Raw genomic sequence first — 25,269 nt, forward strand, 5'->3', positions numbered from 1 at the left:
ATAAAGAATTAGAATTCTAGGATAAGAGGACCTCAGTCCCATCCCCAACCCCCACACACTAGCTGGAGGCCTTGGGCAAGGGACCTCTCCCCTCACTGCCCAGCGTGGATAGTAAGGGGATCTCCTTTTCTGGCTCTTGAGGATTTTATGAGAAACTCCAGGAGGAGAGGCTGGCAGTGATGAATAAAGGTTAACTAAAATATTTAGCACTGGGCCTGGCATAATGTTACACCAGCACTATTACCGGTGATGCCACAAATGCCTTGGGCTTGCTGAGGGCTGGAGAGAAGAGAGAGCAACTCAGAGTGAAAATATGCCCTTACCTGTCCTGCCAAAGGTCATCGAGTCCTGAAGAAGGAGACCAGGGGTCAGGCAGTCCATGGCAAGCAACACCTTCCAGTTAGGCCTCAGCCAGTCCCAGATATTGGAGCTGGTGAAGGACACCAGGGTTCTTAGGGAGGCCTTCGAGGCGGGGAGCCTGCCAGCCATGGCCGCCAAGCTGCAGGCCACACTTCACTCGCTGGAGAATGTCAGGCTGGACATCGGCATCACCGGGGGGACAGGCTCAGGCAAGTCGACCTTTGTCAATGCCTTCCGGGGGCTGGGAGATGAGGACCCCAGCTCGGCCCGCACAGGCGTGGTGGAAATGACCGTGGAGCCCACGCCGTACCCACACCCCAAGTACCCCAACGTCATCCTCTGGGACCTGCCGGGCATAGGTGAGCCCACCTTCCAGGCTGAAAAATACCTCCAGCGGGTGCTGGTGGACCGTTATGACTTCTTCATAATCATCACCTCCGAGAGCTTCACTGCCAAGCACGCCCAGCTGGCCCGCAGGGTTCTACAGCAGAGCAAGGGCTTCTATTTCGTCCGCTCCAAGGTGGACGTCGACGTGGCCGCCTCGCGCAGTCGCCGCCCCAGCACCTTCTCCAAGGAGCAGGTGCTCAGCCAGATCCGGGACGACTGTTTGCGGCGGCTGGAAGGTGAGGTGCGGCTCCGAGGATGTGGGGGTGGGTGGATTCTAGAGGGATTGCCTGCCCCTTCCCCTTCCCACTGGGATCCAGAATGGGAAAACGGGGCACCAAAGGTCACACTTTAAGACCAAATGGGCCCCTCAGTGTTGTGATGCCCTCCAGCAACACCCTCAGGAAACAGTAAAGGGATGCAGGTCTATTACTTACAGGACCTGGAAATTACACAGCACAGCTGGGGCTGCAGAGCCAGGTGGCAGGTAGAGACGGATAGTGGGCCTGTGGTGCTGCTTTAATTGGGGTTGATTGAGGGTGGGGGCCTAGGGTTCTGGGGCTCACTGTTTATTGGCAAATTTAAAACATATGAGCAGCCCTTTGAAACGCAGGAAGGAAGAGAAAACAAGTAGCCCCAATGGTCAGATACGGAAATCAGTCAAGCGCTCTCCAACCAAGGAGCCCCTATGGGGGAAGAGAGGCAACTGGGCAGCTGTGAGCTTCTTCGGGGCAGCCCGCTCCGAAATGGACGCCTCTGCAGTCAAAGCCCAGGTTGGGCACTTGTGGCACAGACAGAAAAGCCAGTGGCAGGCCTTACACTACATTTTCTGAGAGCTGGCACTTCTCAGTCACAGGCGACAGAGGCCGATCACCTGCATTAAGGAAAAAAAGGGGTGTATCGGCCTGTGTATGGGTCACCAAGTTTGAGCAGTACAGATGCCACGTGCCCATGCAGGCACTGGCACCTGTGGCTGGCGGCACCTGACATTTACTGAGGGCTCCGCAAGGGCCAGGCACCATTTTCACAAAACCAGTTCACCACCACCACATCCACACCACATGTAGGAAGTAGGTACAGCAATTGCCTTATTTTACAGACCAGAGGGGTTCGGTAACTTGCCCAAGGCCACACAGGTGGTAGGTAGCAAGGCTCCTCTACCTGTGCTCAGGCAGCCTGGCTCCAGGGCCCACTCTTAAGCCACAGGCTGCGCGGACTCGTGGCAAGTGCTTGAGCCCAGGCAGCTGCCAGAACAAGGCGGCCGCCCTGGTGTGGAAGCCAATGAGCGGTGCTCCTGTCTCCTGCAGTGGAGGGCCTGGAGGACCCCAAGGTCTTCCTGCTCTCCATGTTTGAGTTGGACAAGTACGACTTCCACCTGCTGGAGGAGTCGATGGTGAAGAACGTAAAGAGCCACAAGCGGCATGCGCTCCTGGTGGCCCTGCCCAACATCTCGAAGCCCATCCTGGAGAAGAAGGCAGCCTCGCTTCGGCAGCTCATCTGGCTGGTGGCCGCAGTGGCCTGTGGCATCAACCCGAGCCCTGTGCCTGGAGTAAAGGATGTGGCGTGTGACCTCTACCGGCTCATCCACTCCCTGGAAGGCTACCGCCGCAGCTTTGGCCTGGACAAGGACTCCCTAAGGAGGCTGGCTGAGCAGACAAGCCAGCCCCTGCACAAAATCCTGGACACGGTGCAGGGCCTGAAGACCAAGGTCACCAAGGAGCTGGTGGTGGACCTGTTGGGCCAGGCCTCCAGGGATGCCAGTGCCTTCACCCAGGAGCTTCTCAGTGTGCCTGCCCTGGGCACCCTGGCCACCTGCGGCATCTCCTTCGCTACTGTTTACCAGATGCTGCGCTTGTCCCTGGACACGGCGGTTAAGGATGCCCAGAGTGTGCTGATGCAGACCTTCGACAGCTCCGACTAGTGATCACAGCCCCTGGCCGCAGCCAGTGGGAGATGGAAGCGCAGGGCTGGGAGGACACGGCCCATCTGTCCCCAGGCTGGTGGTGTGGGGCATGAGAAAATTAAAGCCCTACTCTCGAGGACTCAGCCCATGCTGTCATGCTTTTGTGCCTGGGTCTTATGTGCTCCCGGGCCTTCGTCCTTACTTTTCCCCCTCTGGCAACCCACCACAGCAGCCAGCCGGCCACCGGGGAAACAGCGAGGGGAGGAGGAAGACACTTTTAACACAAGCCCAGCTCTTTACCTGGAGAAGGCTGTGAGGAGTGTGTGCAGGCTGGGGCGGCAGGGAAAGGCCGCAGAAGCATTTCTGTGAGAGGGCAGGGAATGCCACAGCTCTGAAGGGCGCAGGGACCACGAAGGCAGGTGCCTGTATAAGGTCCTGCCAGCGAACGCTGGGCCAAAGCCTGCTCTGGGCCTCACACCTCCCAAACTTCAGCCTGCTCTTGAGATCTGCAGACTCCCAGCTTCTGGCCAGGCCTTCGTGATTCCTTCACTGTCCCCACCCCCTCAGTTGTGCTTCTTCCCTGACAGACTCCGGATTCCCATGACGTGGACACCAGGACTCTATGGGTCCGCCGCTGCCCGCCCAAGGGCGAGGGGGAGCCAGGGAGATGAGGAGGTGGCACAGGGTGGTGGGAGACAGGGGAGACCCAGCAGGCAGCCTAGAACCGACTGCTCAGGGGAGGGTGGAGCGCCATGATTTGACAGGACTAATTTGGGGTGGCCAGGCCAATTCGGAGCCTTATTCTGGGAACCACTGAACTTAGATAACATATTTAACTGAACAGATGAGAGATATTACTAATTGAACTGTATGATATATTTACCTGGGGGTAGGACTGGACTTGAATGAAAGGTAGGGACCATTTTTCTAGGTAAGGGCAGCATCATGAGCAAGGGTCGGGTCTGACATTCGAACAAAGGTAGGACCGGCTTCAACCCAGGAGAAGCACTAGATTTGCCCAGCTGTGTTCACTAGAGACATTTCCTGTGGTTGACCATGTGTCCAACGAGGCACTGTATTCAGGCATTTCACCAAAGGCAGACACTGTCTTCACGCGAGGGCAGACGACACAAGGGCAGCCACCCTACTTCGCTGACAGAGGGTGCCACGTTTTCCTGTCCGCAACAGAGAGGGGCTTCACGTGACCCCAGAACACAGAGCTCTCCTTCCTGGGGGCTTCATCTGCCCCAACAACTCTAGGACCCACACTGAATGAGTCCCCATGGGAAGTTCACTCAGGCTCCCGTGGGTGGCAGAGGATAATGTGCCTGCTCAGATGGGGACCCCAACTTGCCCCGCTGCCAGGACAGCAGGTTGGGGAGAGGAGAGGAGGAGGAAGAGCATGAGAACAGGCTTGCATGACTGCTTTTATTTGAGCCACCAGATCTGCCCCCGGAAAGAGCTCCCAGACTGGTCTTCACCTCACAGGAAAGGGCTGTGAGTCGGGGAAGAGGGGCCCGTTGCTCCTGCCCCTGAAGGGGGAGGTCAAGGCAGATGGTGCCTGTGCCTCGTAGTGACCAGTCAGACCCCTCCCAACACCAATCCCTGTGGGGACCAAGGATGGGCTGCCCCGTCCCAGGTTGGGGGTGGGGTCTCAAAGTCACCCCTGAACAACGTTCCACTGAGGGTGGGGGCCTGGCCCTGAACACCTCATGTCTCCAGGTGAGGAAGTCATGGTCCTTCACCCACCAGGGCTGCTGCCACTCTCCAGCCCGCTGGTGGAGAGGATGTACATGCTCCATCGCCATCCACTGGGGACCCAGAGAGGTTCCCTGCGTGACCTTCCTCCCCTGCATCTCAGGCCAGAAGGCGGCTGTACTCGGCCAGGGCAGAGGACTTTTTCACCCCGTCCCAGATCCGGGCAGCATAGTGGAACCTGTAAGAGGAGGTCGACAGTCAAGAGCTGCCCGGCTAGAGCCCATCCCAGCCCGGGCCCACGTATGACCTGTGTGTGAGCCTCCTCAGCTGGGCCACAGGAAGGGGCCAGTGCTGATGGGCAGTGGCCCTGATTCGCTAACTGCCCACAGTGCTGAGCAAAACTGAAGGTCCGGGACCTGGACTGAGACCTCAGATCCCACCTCTGTGTCCACTCAGTACTGGGCTTTGTGGGAAGCAGTTCTGTCTTTATTTCCCTCCAAAGTCCTGTAAGGATCAGCTACATAACCCTCCTCCCCATTTCCCCATCCCACTGGGTCCTGGTTTAGACCAATGGGAGGAGCAGAGCTCCGGCGCCCCCAGCCCTGCCCTCACTGCCTTGCTGTGGAGTTACTCCCTGCACCCTCCCACAGCCCACGGCTAGCAGACCGAAGGGACCAGCCAGAGGCCGCACCAAGCCAGCCTATTTCCTTTTCAAAGCTGTTTCTCTTAGAAAGTAGAGGAGGCAGACCTGCTGTGGGCTCTGGACATAGGAAGCCACGCAAAGCTGGGGCTGGAGAGGGGGTGCAGGGCTCTGGGAGAGCAGGGTGGGAGCCCATCAGCAGAGACAGAAAACAAGGGGAAGGGGACAAGACTGTGCATCCAGGAAAGCTGGAAGGCACAGTCTTGTGGCTCCTGACGGCTTTCTGGCTTCTTCTCCTGCGAGGCTATGCTTGCACACTCAGGGCCTCAGAATAGATCTTCAAGCTTGACTGGGCTTTCCTGTCCTACTCTTCACAAGCAAACGACACCTAACCACAGGCGTGTGACCCCACTATGTCACACTTCTCTCTGAGCCTGAGTTTCCCCGAGAGTAAAATCGGCGACAAAATCTGCAGCCCCCTGGCTAATTAGGAGAATTCAAAATCACACGCAACAATGTGGTGTACGAGACAGAAAGCAACAGATGCACAAACTCACAGACACAAACAACAGTCCGGTAGTGACTAGAGGGGAGGGGTGGGGGGAGGGGGTAAAGGGGTCAAGTATCTAGTGACAGAGGGAGACTGGACTTTGGGTGGTGAGCACACAAAGCAAGGTACAGATGGGTACAGATGACCTGTCATAGAATCATACACTTACACCTTAGCTAATGATATTACCCAACGTTACCCCATTACATTTAATTAAGTAAAAAAATAAAACAAACCTAACCCTAACACAACCTTATAATTATAATCCCAACTCTTACCTTAACCCTCTAATACTAAACTCAACCATTTAACGCTAAACCTAACGTTAACCCTCTAACCCTGACCCTATCCTAAACCCTAAACTTTAAATCCTAACTGTAGCCCCAAACCTAACTCCATACCCTAACCCTACACATAACCCTAAACCCAAACCCTAAATCCTCCACAACCCTAATGCCACCTCTAGACCTAACTCGAATCTAACTGCTAAACCTAGCCTTAAACCCTAACCCTAATTTTAACTTTAACCAACGCACCCCCCTCCAAAAGCAAACAAACACCCCCCCATACACACACGCAAAGTACAGGCTGCCCAACATGGAGGAGGCGCCTACGAAAGGGCAGCAGCCATCACCATGCCAGGGGAGGGAACTGAACATGGCGAGCCTCTGAGCACACCCTCCGTGGGCATCATCGGGGGGGGGGGGGGGTGCGTACCTCTCACTGACCCCTTCTCTGCCAGGAGCTCTTACCAGTTCTTCTCGGTGAGGATTGTGTGTGACAGCTGTGGCCGGGCCATGGACATCACTTGGCTCCGGAGCTTGTTCACCAAGGACTGGAAACTGGGGTGGCCACGGTACCCGGGAAGCAGGGAGAAGAGTGGGCTGGAGCCGGGTCCTGGGAAGTTAAGGTGGGAGAATAAAGGGCATTCCTCCCCGTCAACCGGCACCCTGGCCTTCCAGGAGCACCTGAGCTCAGCCCCGCCCAGCTTTTACTGTACTTCCAGGACTCTGAAACCTGCCCCAGAGAAAGGATCCAAGCACCTTAGGGACAGGCCGGCCTCCCCTCACCCCAGAGAACCTGTCAACCTCAGACCAGGACAGCCCGAGTCTCCCCCTAACCAAGGTGGACCCGTGTCTGCCTCCAGACCAAGGAAGCCCCTGGCTGCCCGTGGCCAATGCCCTTGAGGGGGAACCGCACCTGCCCTGGGTGGATTTTCACTCTCCACTTCGCTGTCCATGAAGGGCACGAGGAACAAGTTGACCTCCGAGTCCAGGAAGTCGGGGGGCAGCCCAGGGAAGACGTTGCACTGCAACATGGACAGAGTACCTGGAGGAGGGAAACGGGGAGCCTGCAGGGACCACGCTGCCAGGGCAGGCAGAGGGCGGGGGGACGTGTAAGGTGGTCTCACTGGGATCAAGAGACTAGTCTGGGGATCTAGGCCGAGAGGCTGGCCAGCCTGGGGGCAGTGCAGGGACCCTCACCCTTATAACGCAGGTGCGAGTGCGCCATGAGCTGGTCGATTATTAGGTGCATCTGCCGCAACTTGCGAGGACAGAAGTCCTCCCGGCGAGCTTTGTTCTGTAGGAAGACTGGGAACGGGGGGCGGGGGTGGGGATATGGGGCCCTGTGAGGCTCGGCCACAAGCACTCCCCCTCCTCACTGTGAAGATCTGCCCTCACCCCGAGTTTGGATCACTTGTAAATATTTATGTGACATGTAACTTCACTTTAGCACCAGGCCCTGGGCGATGCTGGAAACCCAGAGATGAGTCAGGTGTGGTGTCTGCCCGCAAAGATGGAAAGACAGGAGAGGAAGACGGCCACATGATTAGGGGTATTTCAGAAAGTGGCACCAGGGGCTTGGCAAGGCCAGAGAGGTAGGCGGACCCTGCCTGGGGTGCCCTAAATGAACTAGATCTCGGCCCAACAGCAGGACATCGACAGAGCAGAGAGAGAACAGAGCAGGCACAGGGGAGGGCCGCACAGGGCCATGGCGGGAGCACCGGCAAGTGGGGCCATGTGGGTCATGCCCAGATTCACTCCCTGAGCCCCAGGCTTGGAGATGCCAGGGACTCAGAACCGGGCAGGCTTGGGCCCTGTCCCCAAGAGGCTCCCAATCCGTTCAAGGAGCCAGACCCAGGCTCGAGGGCTTCCCCTCAGTGGCCAGGGTGGAACTACAGCAGTGGGTCCCTTACAGGATGGTGATGCTAATTTTTTTGACCTCCCTCCTCCCACCTCCCCACTCTCCCTGTGTCCCTGGTTTTGCCCTTCTTTCCCGTAGCCACCCCTCTGGCCCCCAGCGAAGCTCTCACCCAGATGGGGGTAGTACTCGGTGCCCTCATCGGAGCCCGACGAGCTGCTGGACTCGTGGCTGGGGGATGGGGTGGAGGGCTTCACCATCTCTGCTGTCTGCAGGAACCTGGGGGTTTGAGGGGACAGGCTAGCCAATGCTCTGGCCCTGGTACCCCACATCCCACAGCCTGCGAGAAGGAACTCCCTATGCAAATCTGATGAAAGCTATGGCCACACCCTGAAAAATGTCACATATACACACCAGATTTCTCACAAATTTTAGGGAGTCCAGACACAAATCCACGGATTTACATCAAATGGATGCATTTTTTTATGAGTTGACGATATTTTAAACACCATTATTTAGAGCAGTGTAAGTCCATAGCAAAACTGAGTGGCAAGTACAGGCCTTTCCCATGAACCTCTGCCCCACTCTCAGCCTCCTTGGCTATCGACATTTCACAAAACTACCCTGACACGTCATTAGAGCTCAAAGTCCACGGGTCAAGTCCATGGTTCCCTCAGTGCGGTTTACTCTCTGGGCTTTGACAAACATGACCTGCACACACTGCTATATTATCACGCAGAGAAATGCCGCTGCCCTGAAACTCCCAGGGGCTCCACCTAGTCGTCCCTCCCGTCCCCCCAAGCCCGGAACCACGGACCTTCATATGGTCTCCATAGTGTCGCCTTTTCCAGAATGTCATGTAGTTGGAATCATACAGTGTAGCCTTTCCACATGGCCTTCGTTCACTTAGTGGTATGCATTTAAAATTCCTTCACATCTTTCACAGACTGAGAGCTCATTTCTTTTTAGCCCTAATAATATAACCATGTCCGGAAGTACCCGTTTCTTTAGCCACTCACCAGACGGCACTGAAGGCCATTTTGCTCACCTCTAAATTCTGACAATTATGAATAAAGCTGCTGGAAACATCTGTGCAGGATTTCTCGTGGACATAAGTTTTCAGTTTATGCTACTTTTAGATAATGTTTTTCCAAACACGTAAAAGTAAGTACTGTTAGGCTCTTTCTAGAGGTAAGGAATGATGGGATGTGACAAAATGATGGTTATCTTCCTCCTACAGACACACACACAAACATGATCTCCATACTTCTAAGGGGCTCACCTACTCCAGGACGCCCACTGGTAGACTCTGCTTAAAAACAAGGCTCTCCCGCCGGCCCGCACCTGAGCGCACAGTCCCGTGAGAACGCAGCCTGTTGTATCTGTCTTCTTCAGACCCGCCTCCCCGGTGCCCAGAATAGCGAATGACATACGTAAATGCTCAACGTTATTTATCATGAGGACGGATTCCCACGAACAATGGTGACAGGAAGGGAGGTTTCAGAACTAGGATGCTTAGATCTGGCCACAGTGACCGGCTCCCCAGCAAGTATGTCCTCACACCTGGCCAGGCCCACAGCTCCACGCCACGCCCAGGGTTACTCACACAGATGGGAAGCTCCCACTTATCGGTTGCTCACTATGCACCAGGCACTACACTGAATGCTTTAAATTCTTCTAACTCACTCAATCTACCCAAAACAGTTTTGCCTTTTCGGAACTGTGGGAAAAGAGGAGCCGGGAGTCAAACCCAGGGCCGCCCAATCCTGGAGACATCCGCTTCCCTCAGCTCAGCTCTTCTCTCCCAAGAGCTCCCCTTCCGTCCTGGCACCTGGGCCCTGTGCCCAGGCTGCTGGCCTCCCCTCTGCTACCTGCTGGGGCCCGAGGCCAAGGAGGACCCTTGTGGCCATAGGTCCTGAGCCAGTTCTGTCTGGGGCACTTCCAGCTGCTTCAGGCAGGACTCCTGCCAGACCCAGACTCCCTCCCTTCTTCTGCCTGCAGGGTGCCAATGAGATAGCACACACATCTGCAGGGGCGGGGGTGGGGGGGTGGGGGACAACAAGACTCTAAGGACCGAACAAGCCAGCTCCTTCTGTTATCCATTCAACATACTTGTATCAATTATCTCCCTGGGCCAGGCACTGAGCAAGGCGCTGGGACTCTGTCTGCCTAGTCATCCCTCCCCCGCCTAACCCTTGGCAACCCCAGAGACAAACCACAGAGAGATCTGCACTAGCCTGTCGGAGCGACAAGTGAAATGAAGGGAAGACAACAGGGCAGGAGGAAGGGGAACAGGGGGGCCTAAGTGAGAAGGTCAGGGAAGGCCCAAGGGAGGGGTTCTGAGATCTGTGGGGAGGGTGGTTCTGATTGAGGGGTGAGGGTGAGGGGTGAGGGGTGAGGAAGGCCTAAGCTGCACGAGGAACAAGCATGAGGTCACCACGGCTTTCATGGAGGCAGGGAGGGCAAGCAGCAGGAGAGAGGGCCCGTGAGGTGACTGGGAACACGGGGCCGGGGGGGGGGGGGGGGGCGCGGTGCGCGGGGGCCTGTAAGCCAGGCTCAGGGACAACTGGAATTTTGCTGAGTGATGTGTAGTCAGCGAAGGGTTGTAAATGTGCATGTGCGTGCTGAGGGAGGGTTAGGTGGTGCTGACCCACTGCACTTGCATTTTATTTAATTTTTATTTTTTAAAGATTTTATTTATTTACTTTTAGAAAGAGGGGAAGGGAGGGCAAAAGCAAGGGAGAAAAACGCAAAAGTGTTGTTGCCTCTCACACACCCTCTACTGGGGACCTGGCCCACAGCCCAGGCATGTGCCTGACTAGGAACTGAACCGGCAACCCTGTGGTTTGCAGGCTGGCGCTCAATCCACTGAGTAACACCAGCCAGGGCTCCACTCGCATTTTAAAAGGATCCCTCGGGCTGCGGTGTGGAACCAGTGAGCCCTGGGCAAGCAGCTGGGTCTCTGGACCCTGCGTCTCATGGCTGCCTCCCCTTTCCCTGCAGCCCCTCACCTGTACAGACTGAGGTCCGTGAACCAGTCCTGGACGACAATCACCACGTGGCAGACCGTGAAGAGGAAGGCAGCAATCTGGAGTGACTGGGGTGAGGGGTAAGAGGGAAGGGCCACAGAATTGAAGGTCCCCTCTGCCCAGAGAGGCGTCCCTGATCCCAGACTGAGGGGATGTCGGGGTAAGAGCCTCAGAGCCTTTAAGTACCTACTGTGTGCCCAGACTGTGCTGGCACTTCCCTCAAAGGCCATCCCTCCATCGAGCACAGTAGGAACCATCACCCCCGTTTTCAGAAGCAGAGACTGAGCCTGAGAGGGAGGGCGTGTTAACGACTTTTCTGAGGGGCAGAGCCAGGTTTGGCTGTCAGTGCTGGCCTCTTCCGACAGACAGCCGGGGCTCTGATGAAGCAGAAACAAGGTCAACCCACACCTAGCCCCCCACCACAGATCCAGCAAGGCAGGGTAACGCCTCACCCCCAGGCCTGGCTCAGCCCCCTCACCTGCATCTCAACGTAGGTGTGGGGGAGGTTATATTCTGGAGGCAGCTTGCGGTCATTGTTGATGAGGTGGTCCAAGATGGAGGGGCTCAGGATGGGCTAGGGCGAGGAAGAGAAAAGGGGTCAGAGAAAAGGGTGGGGCTCAGGATCCTAGGGGTCATGACTACCCACGTCCCACACATTGAAGGCAAATACATCGCTTCTCTTGGGACAAAATACGGTCAGAAACACAAGCAGGCAGCTTCTAATTAGCACACTGCTGGTCAGCAAGAAGCGAGGGCCAAGTTTAAAGCGGGCACACTTCCCCCAGCTCTCAGGTGCCTCGTGCCCAAACAGGCCGGAGCTAGTGCTAACAGACCTAACATTTACCTGAATGAGTCGTGTCCCTGCAAGACCCTTCGCTGTTAGTTGTCTCAAATGCCTTCATAACTTTGCTAACATTATTACTTAGGTCAAAAAACGATTAGTGTGAGATTGGTGAGGATTTAAGAAGTGTACCAGTGGGCGTAAAAGAATCAGTGGTGAGCTCATCAGACTTTTCTTAGAGAAACATTCCATTAAAAACCTGTAAGAGCTAAATCAGCTTGCTGCTCTGTGGCCTTCTTACTGCAGTGAGCGGAATTAAGAAAGAGGCTTTTCCAACTGCTCACTTTCTAAACCCCAAACACCGAGTGTTTATTTTGTGTTGTTTGTCGAACTTCCGTTCTGCCCACCACAGCCTCTGCCCCAGCCGGCACACAGTCCAGTTCCCTCCTAGGTCCCCGTGGTCCATGCACAGAGCCACCCTGTGGCCCACAGGTGTCAGGCCACATTTGTCACCAATTCCCAAACTGAGCACCACCTGTGACACAGGGCCCCCTACAGAAGAGCTCCAGGGGGTGGGGCGGGGGGATACCACACACGAATCAGACTGATAGACCCCAAGCTGCAGTGGGAGGTGCACATGGGCATGAGCAGATGGTCAGAGGAAGCTTCCAAGAGGAGGCCACACCCCAGCAGAATCTTCAGGGAGAAGGCATTAGCCAAGTGAAATGGCCTGGGCAGAGCCAGCACTGATGGTGATGGCAGTGACAGCTAAGGGTACGGAGTACCCACTGCATGTGGTGGGTGCATCTGGTGCACTGGACTTGTGTCAACTCACTGAAATTTCATGAAGACCCCCCGTTTCAGGGAAAGGGAACAGGATATGGAAAGCCCACAGGGGACAGAGACCCTATTGGGGCTTCTGCTGTGTGTGGCAGGGTTCAGGGCTACACCGGAGGGGAGGTTAGAAGAGTGTGGAGGAGGAAGTCACATAAGCCCTGAATGCCAGGCTAAGGAGCAGGAACTCTGCGTAAGAGCAAAGAGGGAGCTAAGGAAAGCTGCCTGTCGCATGCATGACGAGTCGCTACCAAAGGCAGCGATTTGCCCAAATGCTCAGCCTGTGGCAGGTCCTGTGCCCAGCACTGTGCTTCATGGCTCCACCCAATGCTTGCCACAACCCTATGAGGCCGAGTATACTTACCGTCCCCATTTACAGAACAAGAAACTGAGGTTTGGGGGAGGGGCACATTCACTCCAAGTCACCCAGTGGGTAAGATTTCAAGGCAGGACCTGGACACAGATTGATTCCAGGGCCCACACTCTTAACTGCTATGCTAGAAGATTCTTTAGGCTACTGTGTGCACATGAAAAGGAAAAGACAGGGCAAAAATCTGACAGGAAGACACTAAGGGCCAAAAACCACAGAACTTGCCCGAAGGCACCCAGCATGCCCCTGGCCTGGCTGGAGCCACATGCAGACCAAGCAGGGTGCGGGCTTAAAAAGCTTTTGGGATGGAGCTGAATACCACACGTTTCGGGGGGTGGTGGCAGGTGGAGGTTGGCACCTGCGTGTCCAGGAAAACAATCCGCTCCTGGGTAATAAAGAAGTCGATGCCACTGGTCTGGTTGCCCCCTCGTTCCTTCATTTCGGCGCTCTGGGCCCGGAAAACGTAGGCCCTGTGGAGGAGCAGCGGGGAGAGTTACAGCCTTGTTCTCAGCCACTGACACTTCCAGTGCCACAGGGCTCCCTGCCTGCCCACAAAGCCTTCCCCCCATGGCCCCTGCTGCTAGGGAGGAGGGGAGCAGGCTATCGGGGCTGCATTTTACACCACGGGACTCCACCCCCACCCACAGTAGACTGGGTAATTCACTTAATGAAGTCAGTAAACTTAGGTGCTGAAGAGCAGAGACTGGGCCTGACTGCTGGGATTCACACCCCAGCCCTGCCTCTTCCTGCCTGTGTGGCTGCAGCAGCTTCCTTGATCTTTTTCCTGGTTTCCTCACCTGTGAAGTGGGGACCACAACAGTGTCAAACCTTGTAGGGTTACTGGGATGCTAATACATGCACAGCTCTTAGAAGAGCGTCTGAAAACAGTGACTTACAATTGTCAGCCAGTAACTACCAAGTGTGCCTGCTCTCTGCCAGGCCCCGGAAATAGGCCGGCAAATCTCCACAGGGGGAGGCTGTTTGATGTCTCGGTTTCCAGCCTGCCCCCGTCAGGCGAGCCTCTCTCATGTCTATCTGTGCTGGGTGCTCGGGATATGACAGCAAAGCTGACAGAGCTAGGCTTGGCCCTAAACCGCTGAGGCTCAACCTGGGCACTCTGTGACGTAGACAAAGCAATTTTGTCTCTTTCAACGTGTAAAATCAAGATAATAGTATCTACCATATTTTGTCAAGCACAATGCACTCCTGTGTATAGTGCACACCCACTCAGTATCTTTGTGCACGCTACACTCGGTATCATCACACCCGTGGTATGTAATCATTATAGCCATGTATAATGCACATCCTTATTTTTCTGTCAAAAATTTGGGCAAAAGAACTGTGCATTATACATTGCAAAATACGGTACCTCTCAAAGGATAACTGCCACCTCCCTGAGATGCTTAGTATGTTTTCTGGCCTAGAGCAGGTATCCTCCTAAAACACCATACTGAGGACCTACTATGTGCCAGGATGTAGCAGTGAACAAGAAAGACAAAGTCTCTGCTTCCACGTAGCTTCTGGTCTAGCTTACAAATCAACAGAGATCAGTAACTACAGGCGTTGGGGAGAGATGTGCAGAGCCCCGAGAGGGAATGAGTTTGTCCATGGAGCGGGGAACAATTGCCCTAACAGACAAATGATGCTGCTGAGGGTGAGAGAGAAAAGGGGGGCCAATTAAACAAGTTAATTAACTTAAAGGGGGAGGTGGGAGGGATGCACGATGGGAGCAAAGACTAGTCCGGGCAGGGGGCAGGAGGCTTGTGTAAGGGTCAGAACAGAGGACGAAGGGGGCTGGGAGCGAGAAGAGGCCCTGGAGGGGCACGGTGAGGAGTTGGGGCTTTGGCCTGTGAGCAAGCCCCTGAAGAGATCTCAGTAGAGTGAGGACAGGATCTGGATTCTGGAGAGCTCTCCCTCACTGCCGTGTGGCCAGGGCTGTCAGGTGAGAAGAATGGATGATGAAAGACAAGCCCAGCACTCCGGGGCCTCCCATGTCTCCCTGACCTGATGTCCAAATCCCCCCCCCTTGCTCACTCCGCTCCACCCCGAGGCATCCACGTGTCTGCACACATGCTGGGCACTCTCCCAACTTAGCAGTTCACACCTGCCGTCCCTCCGACTGGAATGCTTTCCCTCCTCCAAGCCTGCTTTCCCTCAAATGCCCCCTCAGTGAAGCCTTCCCTAACCACCCAACGTGAAACTAACCCAGCCCTTACAATGCCTCCCTATAATCCTTTCCCATTTTGTCACCATCTTCTAACATGCCCAACATCATATTTATTTAGTTTACTACCTCCTCCACTGCTGAAGCCTTGAGAGGGGACAAGGCCGACTGGGGGCAGAGGAGCCTCCCAGCTCGGGTTCTAGCGGATCGCACTCTCACCACAGTGGTTCGTAACCTGTTCTGCATCTGCGTCAGCTGCACTGAGACCTGGTGGAAGCTATGGACTCTTTCCCTAGAAGAAACCCCTGACCGTAGATGTGTATAAAATTCTGCCTTTACTGTTAGGGTGTTGTCATGGACCCCCTGATGCCCATCTGTGGAGTGCAAGCTAATATCACCTGCTTTATTAAAAAAAAGAAACAAAACTATTTTTTGAGATAACCCCAAGTAGCTACTACCCCTTCTCCTCCCCCATCCTGAGTCTTCCTTAATCAGACTGTGTATTCCCCTACTCCCTGCCTTTCCCCTTTCCTTCTCTCCTTAGTTTCGGACCCTCGTTCTTAAGCTCCCTCATCCACCATGTCCCCTCCTGGGACTTCATCCTCTATCCTCGTGATCACACCCATCCTTACTCAATAACACAGCACTGAGGCCGGTCTAGAACCCATGCCTGCCATCCAGACCTCTCCGTTCTATTTCCCAGCGGTATCAGCCACATCGGTGAGCGCTTGCTCCGGGCCAGGCTCTCGTTACCTTTTGGCTTCCTGATCTTACTTCATCCCCCCAAAACCCACTTTACAGATGAGGAAGTGACATGCTGGAAGGTGACGTGACCTGCCCAAGGTAAAGCAGCTGGTGAGTGGCAGGGCTGAGACTAAAGTGGGCCTCAATCCAAAGACAAACGAGAACTTCACCCTAGGTCCTGGCTGGGCTCTGCACCATTTCCCGGGGCAAGGCAGGAAGGGAGGAACAGGACTGGTTACCTTGGAGCTACACAAAAATTTAGTCCAGCCCCTGTTCGTCCTCATGTGATGAAGATATTGAGGCCAGGGGAGGGGAAGCAACTCCTCAAAGACCTTTAGCAATACCACTCACAACACCCAGGCCCACCCTCCTTAGTCTCAGGTGGGTGCCCACCTTCCTCCTGGCCCCCCACACCCCTACCTGATGCCCCCTCACCTCTGATCCTCCTCAGGAGTGTTGGCTGACAACAATGACATGATCATGGACTTGCCTGTCCCCTGAAGGCCCAGGACACCAACCACCAACACATCGGTCTGATCCAACAAATACTGTGGGAGAATGCAGGAATGCGGCCCTCAGGAACCTGTGAGTTGCTTGAGTGGGAATGAGATGAGGGGGCCCCAGACCTCGGTGGCTTGCCCGCCTGCCTTGTCAGATATGAAGAAAAAATTCTTGCCGGTGTGTGTGTATGTGTGTGTCTGTGTGTGTGGTGGGGGGTGGGGGGTGGTACTGGACTATTTGGGGCACACCAAAACAGCAGCTGTGAGGGTTCCAAAGTAGAAAAGAGCCTGACATAGTCAAGAGGCTAATAAGAATCAGTGTGGCTGGAACACAGTGGGGAAAAAGGAAGCTTGGCCTTTGGGAAGAGAAGGGGGAGGCAGAGGAACGCAAGGACAAGTCGAAGAAAACAAGACTTGGTAACTCCTGGGAGGCTCTCTGCTCAGTCAGGTTGCAAAAACTTGGGGGAGGCATGAGAAAGCGAGCAGGGTGCAGGAGCAGGAGATCAGCCCATCCTGGCTCTCTCCGTGGGCTTATTAGGTCCTAGAAATTCCTGAGGCCTCCACCTCTGGGCCACTGACTCTGCTGACTTTCACCACCAGGGGGCACAAGAGACATGACTCAAGGAAAAGGAATACAGTAGGTCCTTGAAAAGCATCCTTTTGTTAGGAGAGTAGTAAGGAAAGAAAAAATCAATTCCCAGCCGGGGTCACTGTCTGTGTGGGTTTTCTCCCGGGACTCTGGATTCCTCCTACATCCCAAGGATGCGCACATTAGGTGAACTGGCGTGCCTACTGGCGTGTCCCAGTCTGAGTGACAGTGGTGTGGGTGTGAGCGGCCCTTCGATGGCAGGGCTCCTGTCTGGGGTGGGTTTGCACTTTGCACCCTGAGCCGCAGGAACAGGCTCACCTGTGATGTGACCCTGAGCTGGAATAAGCGGGTTGGAAAAATAATCATCTGACTTGTTTTTATTAATCTTTGACTTTCTTTCTTAAGAAAGAAAACATTTTACTTCAGTGTTTAATATTAATTAATGAAAACATTTTATTTCAGTGTTTAATATTAGAAGTGTTTGGGGTCTTTATTTAAAAGTTTGGTGATGCTTCTGTGACCAGAAATAAGCTATAGGAACTTAACTCTTGTTTATATCAATTAGCCTAGAGTGAAATTAGTTTCCTTATACATTGTTTTGCTTCAAGTCGCAGTTTCCAGGAACCTATCAAGGATGTTACATGAGAACTGTATGTCCTCAACTGTGACTGGCGCTCCTTAGAATCATCTGGAGAGCTTAAAAAAAAGGAGAGGGGAAAAAAAAGCAGCGAATCGTGGGCCCAACTCTAGACACAGGAAAGCAGCAAAGCTGGGGCTAGCCCTGTTCAATAGGGCAGACACTGGCCACATGTGGCTATTTAAATTAAAATTAAACAAAATAAAAAATCCAATCCACATTTTGCGATATGTGGGTAAGTGCCCAACAGCCACATAGGAAGGTACAGCCATCACACTAGATAACACAAACACGGAACCTCTGCACCACTGCAGAGAGTTCTGCGTGACCATGCTGAAGGGCAGGGCTTGGGCACTGGCTGTCTTTAGAAACAAACAACGAAACCTCCCCAGGTGACACCAGTGTGAGACAGGACACACAGAAGCAGCAGGGTCAGGTGAGAGCTGGGACTGGCACACTGGCCTAATCTCTAAGCTGTTGGGGAAGGAGGGGACACACCGAGGTGAGCTGAGCAGGAGCCTGATCTGATAGGTCTGGCAGTGGGAAGGGCGGCAGAAGGGGGGAAACGAAGACCAGCAGGCTGGAGGCAGGCATGTCAGTCCAGGAATGGCAGTCTGAACGAGAGCAGAGGTTGTTGGGAGGAAGGGGAACCTAAGGGGAATGATACTCAAACCAGTTAACACTGGTACCACACGGGCTTCCACCAGTTCAGAGGGGGACTGAAGCAGGGTCCAGGAGGCCACCCTGCTGTGGGATGGTGCAGGACACCCCCGGGCACCTCTCAGCCAACCACTATCAAGGTGGGTCAATACTTTACCAACCAGTGCAGCTGAGCTAGTGGAGCTACTGAAATTCAGGCCTGGCCATTGAGAACTTTCGGATCCGTTCCCTCCCACTGTGGCAACTGTCTGAAAGCTGTCCGGGCTGGTGCTGCCCACCATGTGGCTGGAGGAGGCGAGGGTGTGGGACCCCAGGGAAGCTCAAGCAGGGGACACCCTCCCCCCAGTACCTCAATGGCACTGTCGCACCAGTTCATCTGGTCATCCACCAGCTTGATGCTATGCTTCATGCGCTCTGGGGGCAGCAGTTTGGCCTGGCCCACCACAGCTGGAAACACAAAGCAGGAGACAGAGGATTTGGTGAGGGCCGGTCTGTGTGAGGGGATTCTGGCTGCCAACCAGACCCCGTTCGGCACCAACTCACGGTCCATGACAGCTGGCGCGGCAGTGCCCATGCCCCGGTTCTGGATCTGGTACACAGGCTGTGTGGGCCTCTGGCCCTCCTTCTCCCCCTTGGGTGGCACAGGGGCTGCAGGGGGTGGTGGGGTGGTGCCCTCGGGCGTTGAGGCATTTGTTGGGGCTGTAGGCCCTTTCCCCTCCTCCCGTGGTTTCATAAGGACAATGGGCTTCTCGAGAGGGGCTGGGGCAGGTGGGGCGGCAGGGGCCGCTGGAGGTGGTGGCTGCTTTGACTGTGGGAGTGAGAAGATTCCAGTCAGTGGGAGAGATCCTTGCCCTATAATTGTTCCCAGCCTCCCCTTCCCAACATTTTCCCTGCTCACCCGCTCTGCTGGAGGTTTTGAGAGGATGATGGGGGTTTTCTGCATGACAGATGCGCCTGTCTCTTCGCTGCCATCCTGTGGTGAGGGAGGGCAGTTATTCCACGGGCTCTCCTGGAAACTCCTCTGAAAGCCTGTATGTGCCAGGCACTAAGGGCCCTCACATATGAACTCCCTCAATCCTACCAACAACCCTATGAGACAGATACAACTATTACCTCCACTTTACAAATGAAGCAATTGAGGCACAGAGAGGTTAACTAGCCAACCCCAGGTCACACAGACAATAAGCAATGGAGCCAGAATTTGAACCCAGAGAGCCTGGCTCCAGAACCATGCTGTCAACAGCTCCCTCCAGCTGCTTCCACTAGACAAGCCCAGGAAGAAGGAGCAAGGACCCTGGAGCTAGACAGATTTTGGTTCAGACCTGGCCCTGCCGCTTGCTGGCTGTGTGAATTTGGATAAGCAACTAACCTAACGCCTGTTTCCTCAGCTGTCGAGTGGGGATGGGAATTCCTTCATCACAGGACTATTATGAGCCTGAAAGAAAATAGAACTCATAACTGTCCGTGTAGCACCTGAGACATGGCAGGTGCTCACTGTCTGAGAGCTGCTGGTAGCACCTGCTTTTTTTTTTTAAGATTTCATTTATTTATTTTATTTTTTAGAGAGGGTAAAGGAGAAAGAAGACAGAAACATCAATGTGTGGTTGTCTCTCCAGTGCCCCCTACTGGGGGCCTGGCCTATAACCCAGTTACATGCCCTGACTGGGAATCAAACCAGAGATCCTTTGGTTTGCAGGCTGGCACTCAATCCACTGAGCCACACCAGCCAGGGCAGCACCTGCTGTTCTGACCTTCTCTGCCTCAACCCTGCTCTTGTGCTGGCCAAGCCCATGGACTGAATCCCACATCTGCCTCTTCTCACTCACCCCCAGTCTGCTTGAGAATGGGGAGGTGTGAGTTTGAGTCCTGTCCTTTCTTTGGTTTCTTGATTAACATTGGGAGGGTCCTGGCCCCTCACTGGGTCTGTTTCTTCTCCCATATACTGAAGATTCTTATTTTAATCCTGCTCACTTCACTGCCCTCTGGTGAAGAAAAAAATAAAAGGGTAATATGAAAGTGTTTTGGAAAGAACAGTTGCAGGCAAACTGTTGGAGGAACGGCTGTGGGCTTTCAGGAGGCCAAGGAGGAGTGGAAGACACCTGGGCCTGAGGCTGTGAGGGCGGGGAAAAGATGATGGATGGGAGATAATTCAGGAGGCACAACTGTAGCACTGGTGTCTGACTGGCGTAGGGTGGGGATGGGAGGGAGATGTCCAAGAAGAGGCTTAATGGGTTGTCATTGATACTGGGAGGAGAAATGGCAGAAGATGCTGAGGTCAGCAGGGGACATGAAGGATGTAAGGAGTCCACTGGCCAGTTAGGAGGCTGCCAAGGCTCAGTAGCCAAGTCCGAGACAAAGTCAAGAATTGGGAGTTGTTCAGGCACTGAAGCTGAAGGTGTACGGAGATGGTAACATTTTGCAGGAAGATGTATGTGGGAGGAAAAGAGACTGTGTTAGACCCAAGGGGAGAACAAGCAACCCCCCAGTTCCCGATGAATAAATTACTCTTCATTTTTGCAGTCTTATGACTCAGATACTGCTCCCAATGGTTACGGTCTTCCACCCCACCAAACAGCTCTCAGAGGTGGGCAGGACCCTGGAGAAAGAACCAGGGGGCAGATTCTGGCAGTAAGTCACCTGCACACAGGAGGAGAGCAAGGCAGGAGCTGGGCCCACTCCAAGGCTCTGATTCCCAGTCCAGGACACAGGCTGCAGCAGGCAGATGGTGCTGTGCTGAAGGTTCAGCTGGATCTGGGTTCAAGTCTTGGCCCCAAAGCTTACTGACTATGACTTTGGCTAAGTCCCTTTCCCTCAGCCTCATCTACCTCCTCAGTGAAAATTCCATCTATCATGGGCTATAAAGGTTCAGGAAGACCCAAAGTACACTGCACACAGCTCAATAAATAGAAACATTTGTTCTAATTGTTACACAACTCTTTAAAATGGGTGAGCTTATGGCACCTCTCAGCTCAAACTCTCCAGTGCCAATTTCATTCAGTGAAATCCAAAGTTCTTTCCATAGCCTACCAGGTCCTATGTGATGTGGCCCCAGTGACCTCTGACCTCATCCTTTTGTCACTTTCTCCATCTTCATCCCCTATAGCCACACTGGCCTCAGGCTTGCACATACCAGATAGAAGCCTCAGGGTCTTTTCATTTGCTGTTCTGTCTAGAATTCTCTTCATTCAGATTTTTGTCATTGCTTGTTCCCTCACCTCATTCAGGTCTCTGCTCAAAAGTCACCTCTTCAGAGAAGCCTTCTCTGACCGCCTCATCTCACATAGCTCCCCTTATTACTCTCTAACCGTCTTACTCCAAGAAGGCAGTTGGTTTTGTTCACAGATACATCTGCAGCATCTAGATTAGTGCCTGGCACATGGCAGGTGCTCAAAAAACACTGGTGGAATGAGTGGATACAGAAATGTTGTCCTCGGGACTAGAAACTCACCCGTCTTTCTCTTTCCCATGGTGCAATATAATCCCTCTCCCGACCGCCAGGCCCAGAGAGATTCTGAGGGCCTCCAGGGCCAGGGTCCTTCCACCGTCGCCGCCTCTCTATACCATAGAGCCCAGGCTGACTGTGACCAGACTCAGACATGGTTGCCTACAGAGACAAAGAGCTGGATTTTAGGGTAAAGAAAGTCTTCCCCCCACCACTTGGTTAACCCCAGACAATAAGACACTTCCATTCAAGAGAGCTCTGTAGCTGTGGCAGTGACTGCCAACTGGCTCCCAATATTCATTCTGCACTTCTTCCAAAATCTATCAATCAATCCCTCTGGTCTGAGCTGGGTACATGACTATCCAAAATACACTGTTCAGCCTAGTTTGCAGTTAGGTATGTCCATATGACTAAGTTCTTTCTAGTCAATGATGATTCCCGAAAGTGTGTCCTGGCAGTTTTCCATAACTTTCCTTCACAGACGTTGGCCCACGCCCTTTGTTCACTCCTCCTCTTGGCTGGAAGGAATGTGGGTGTGTAGGCTGGAGCTCAGGCAGCCAATTTGGGCTGTGAGGCAAGTTAGCAGAAGAAAAGCATGGCAGAACAAGATACAAGGTTTGAGGTTCCCATTAACCTTGATTGCCTACCTCAAGATTCAGTGAGAGATACACTTCTCCTACTTGTAACCAAAACTATTCCCAAATATTAATCATTTTGTCCCAACATAAATATAATTCACAGGGGCAGGGTCACATGAAAATGGGACATTCTCCTTCCCAAAATGCTGCAAGGCATTACCTTACAAATCAGTAATGTGAGCCTCAGTGAGACAGCTACTCTTTTGGTTAACCATGACCTGCATGTGTGGGAACAGGGCTCCAGCATTCAAGGGCCTGTTCACCTTCCATTGCTCGTGGTTCATCATCCATTACACTCCAAGGTCTCACCAGTGTTCACATCATAAATATACCATACCTACATGAACCACTCCCTACCATTTAAGCATCTGTTTACAAGTAGGTACCTAGGGACTTTCCCCAGGTGTTCACACATGTTCTAGGGAAGTCTCTGAGTACTTCCCTGTTTACAAGCTATAAGGCCGTCTGCCACTGCTTAGGGTCACCGTGGCACACAGCAGCCTATGGACCAAATCTGGTCTGCCTTCTGTTTTTGTAAATAAAGTTTTATTGGAACGCAGCCACCAATTTACAGCTTGTCTGTGGCTGCCTTCGTGATTCAATAGCAGAGATGAGTAGCTGAGACAGAGACAGTATAGCCCCTTACAGAAAGTTTGCTGACTCTTGCTTAGCTAGCAAGTGCCCGTTAAATCATTAGATGAGTCCCCTCCAACCCTATCCCAGTAAAAAGGGACATTAAACAGATCCCTGTGGGAAACTTTCTAGAACTGAAGTATCTGCTTACAAGATGCAGGAGTTAAGTTTGCTGACCAGGTAGGGGCTTGTCCAGCTCCTCTCTCACAGCCGTGTGACCCCTTCCCCGGCCACAAACAGGAGGAAAAGGCCTGTTTACAAGTGTTTTTGGAAATGATTCATTTGGCACTTAAATGACTGTTTACAATCTCAGAGAGAGATTGTCCTCAGAACTTGGGACTCCCTATTTCCTCCCTTGCAATTAAGTGTCTGTTTACACGTTATTCTGGAGACCTCTGCAGTGCCTAAATGTCTGTTTTCCTGTGTCAGTGACGACTCTGTCCCAGCACTATAAACTGTCTGTTTACCTATCTAGGAGGGCCCCCTTCCCACGCAAACAAGTGTGCTTGTTGTTATTCTGGAAACCTCCACAGTATTTGAGTCTACTTAACAGTCCCTATGGGGAGTTCCCCCCAATAAGAGTCCACCTACATGCAATCTGTTTACCCTCAGTGTTGTTTCCAAGCTCCTCTGGGGATTCTCCCCAAACGTATAAAGCCAGCCTAAGTGTCTATTGACGGGATTCTTACAGTGACCTCCGAGAAATTGAGTCTAATTACACACTTCTTTGGAGGGGCCTCCTCAGTACTCATGCACCTCTCTCTTCACACACCCCTTCTGGGGACCTTCCAGACGCTAAGTGTCAATCTGTGCATTATTGGGGGAGACTCCCAGTTCCTAACTCCTCGTTTATGCCCACCCTGATGAAGCACTCGGGGGATGATACACTTTTCTAAGGACTCTCTGGCACTTAAACATATTCCCAGGCTCCTAGGTGAGGCCTCCCCTAGAACCAATGAGTCTTTGCCATTCAGGGGCCTTCCCGCCTGCACGCATCTCTTCACCGGCCACCTATGAGGAGCCCCCTACAACCAGTGTCTGAAGGTATCAGGTCTGTGTGCAGGCCCTCTGAGAGGGCACTCCCACAATTTCAGTCTCTCTTGACATGTTCTTGGAAGAACCTTCGCAGACTTTATAACCAGTTTACAGGCCCTCTATTAGGATCTCCCAGAACCGAAGTTCCTGTTTGCAAGTTAATACCTCCTCCCCACCCCACTCCTGCCAAGCCGGCATTCAACGTGCTGCCCCTGGCTCTGCACTCAATTCCGCAACCCCGCGAGCGTCCGAGCCACTGTCTAACGGTCGAGAAGGGGGCGGGCCTTGACGCGCACCCGGCCGGTGCGGATGCCACGCGCGGGCACGCGGCCCCCTTACCTAAGGCGGCTGCTGATTGGTTCTACCGACGCGGCGCGCGCTCTTCGGAACGGGGGTGGGGTGGGAGTAGGGAGGTTCCCCCAGCAGCCACCCGCTAGTAAACGGCGTCTAGGGGGGCCAGGAACGTGGGGGAGACGGAGAGAAAGCGAGCACCAGTCACTTCAGAACCGGTCTCGGGATCCCGGAAGCGGCACCCACAGAAGCACAGAAAGCCGGCCAAAAGGTGGAAGAGGAGGAGGCCAAACTGAGCTCAGATCCCGCGAGCGTAAGCGCCCAACTGAGCATGCGTCGTTAGGAGGTGGTTTGCCTCAACACGCATGCGGACCCCGGAGAACCGGCGGCGGGTGCTCTGCGGCTGCGCCCCATTGCGCGTGCGCGTTGGTGGGGGCTGGAGTGGGTGAGCGAACAAGAAAGCGTGGCTCCGGAGATTTCAGCTCTGAGTCCCCCCCTCCTCAGAGGTTTTGACGGGATGCGGTAGGGTGGGGCGGCAGGTAGGAATTTCGGTGTCCGGGACGGAGTATGTGCTGAGAACCTGGGAATGAATCTGCCCTGGCGTGTGCTCCCGTTGTGTGGAGGGAGACGGCTTGAAGTTAAGTCGGTTAGGAAAGGGGAAGATCCGGACCGGCTTGCACGAAAGAGTTTTGCCGAGGTGAGAGGTGAGGCAGCAGGAATGGGCAGGTCAGGCCCTAAGTGAATCCAGTATCAGGCTTTGTCCTGAAGGCCCGAGAAACGCAGAGGGGGGGAAGGACCACTTATTAAATCTCTCGGAGGCTTCGGTGGAAGAGGATCCAGTCCAGGGTAGAAAATTCAAACGACCGTGGGTGGAGTCCTGTGCGCGCCAAAGAGGAATACACTGTGGAAAGCGTGGAACATAGCGCAGGCGCAGTCCAAAGGACTTGGCGACTGGACTAGGACTGTTGGTTATCCATGAAAATGAAAGATTGTTCAAGAAAAGAGAGAAGTATGTGTGGTTTATTCATATGTATTATATATGATAGGTGAATGGGGGAACCCCATTTTTTCACTTGAAATCTTATTTAAAAAACAGCCTCGGCTGGTGTGGCTCAGTGGATTGAACCTGGGCTACGAACCAAAGGATTGCTGGTTCGATTCCCAGTCAGGACACATGCCTGGGTTGCGAGCCAGGCCCCCAGTGGGGGCCGTGTGAGAGGCAACTACACATTGGTGTTTCTCTCC

General features: G+C 53.8%; 2 protein-coding genes across 3 annotated transcripts; one reads left to right on the top strand and one right to left on the bottom strand.

The window, feature by feature from the left end:
* Window positions 1–379: 379 nt before the first annotated feature.
* On the top strand, window positions 380–2,665 carry LOC114511052 (interferon-inducible GTPase 5-like). Its single transcript, XM_028529669.2, has 2 exons — window positions 380–983; window positions 2,052–2,665. The coding sequence occupies exons 1-2, from the start codon at window positions 380–382 to the stop codon at window positions 2,663–2,665; spliced, it is 1,218 nt and encodes a 405-aa protein (XP_028385470.1).
* Window positions 2,666–4,056: 1,391 nt separating this feature from the next.
* Window positions 4,057–24,357, bottom strand: SMG9 (SMG9 nonsense mediated mRNA decay factor). Of its 2 annotated transcripts, none has more exons than XM_028529659.2 (14): window positions 24,073–24,357; window positions 21,434–21,589; window positions 18,884–18,958; window positions 18,529–18,793; window positions 18,335–18,432; window positions 16,035–16,147; window positions 13,050–13,161; window positions 11,185–11,280; window positions 10,689–10,774; window positions 7,850–7,956; window positions 7,020–7,127; window positions 6,736–6,864; window positions 6,288–6,432; window positions 4,057–4,583 (listed from the first exon to the last, which is right to left on the bottom strand). In XM_028529659.2, the coding sequence occupies exons 2-14, from the start codon at window positions 21,581–21,583 to the stop codon at window positions 4,505–4,507; spliced, it is 1,563 nt and encodes a 520-aa protein (XP_028385460.1). In that variant the 5' UTR covers window positions 21,584–21,589; window positions 24,073–24,357; the 3' UTR covers window positions 4,057–4,504. The 2 variants fall into 2 exon arrangements, with proteins under 2 accessions (XP_028385460.1, XP_035868911.1); XM_036013018.1 differs by having other exon boundaries at window positions 21,434–21,605.
* Window positions 24,358–25,269: the final 912 nt, after the last annotated feature.

This window comes from Phyllostomus discolor, chromosome 12 (assembly GCF_004126475.2).
Source record: "Phyllostomus discolor isolate MPI-MPIP mPhyDis1 chromosome 12, mPhyDis1.pri.v3, whole genome shotgun sequence".
Taxonomy (NCBI): domain Eukaryota; kingdom Metazoa; phylum Chordata; class Mammalia; order Chiroptera; family Phyllostomidae; genus Phyllostomus; species Phyllostomus discolor.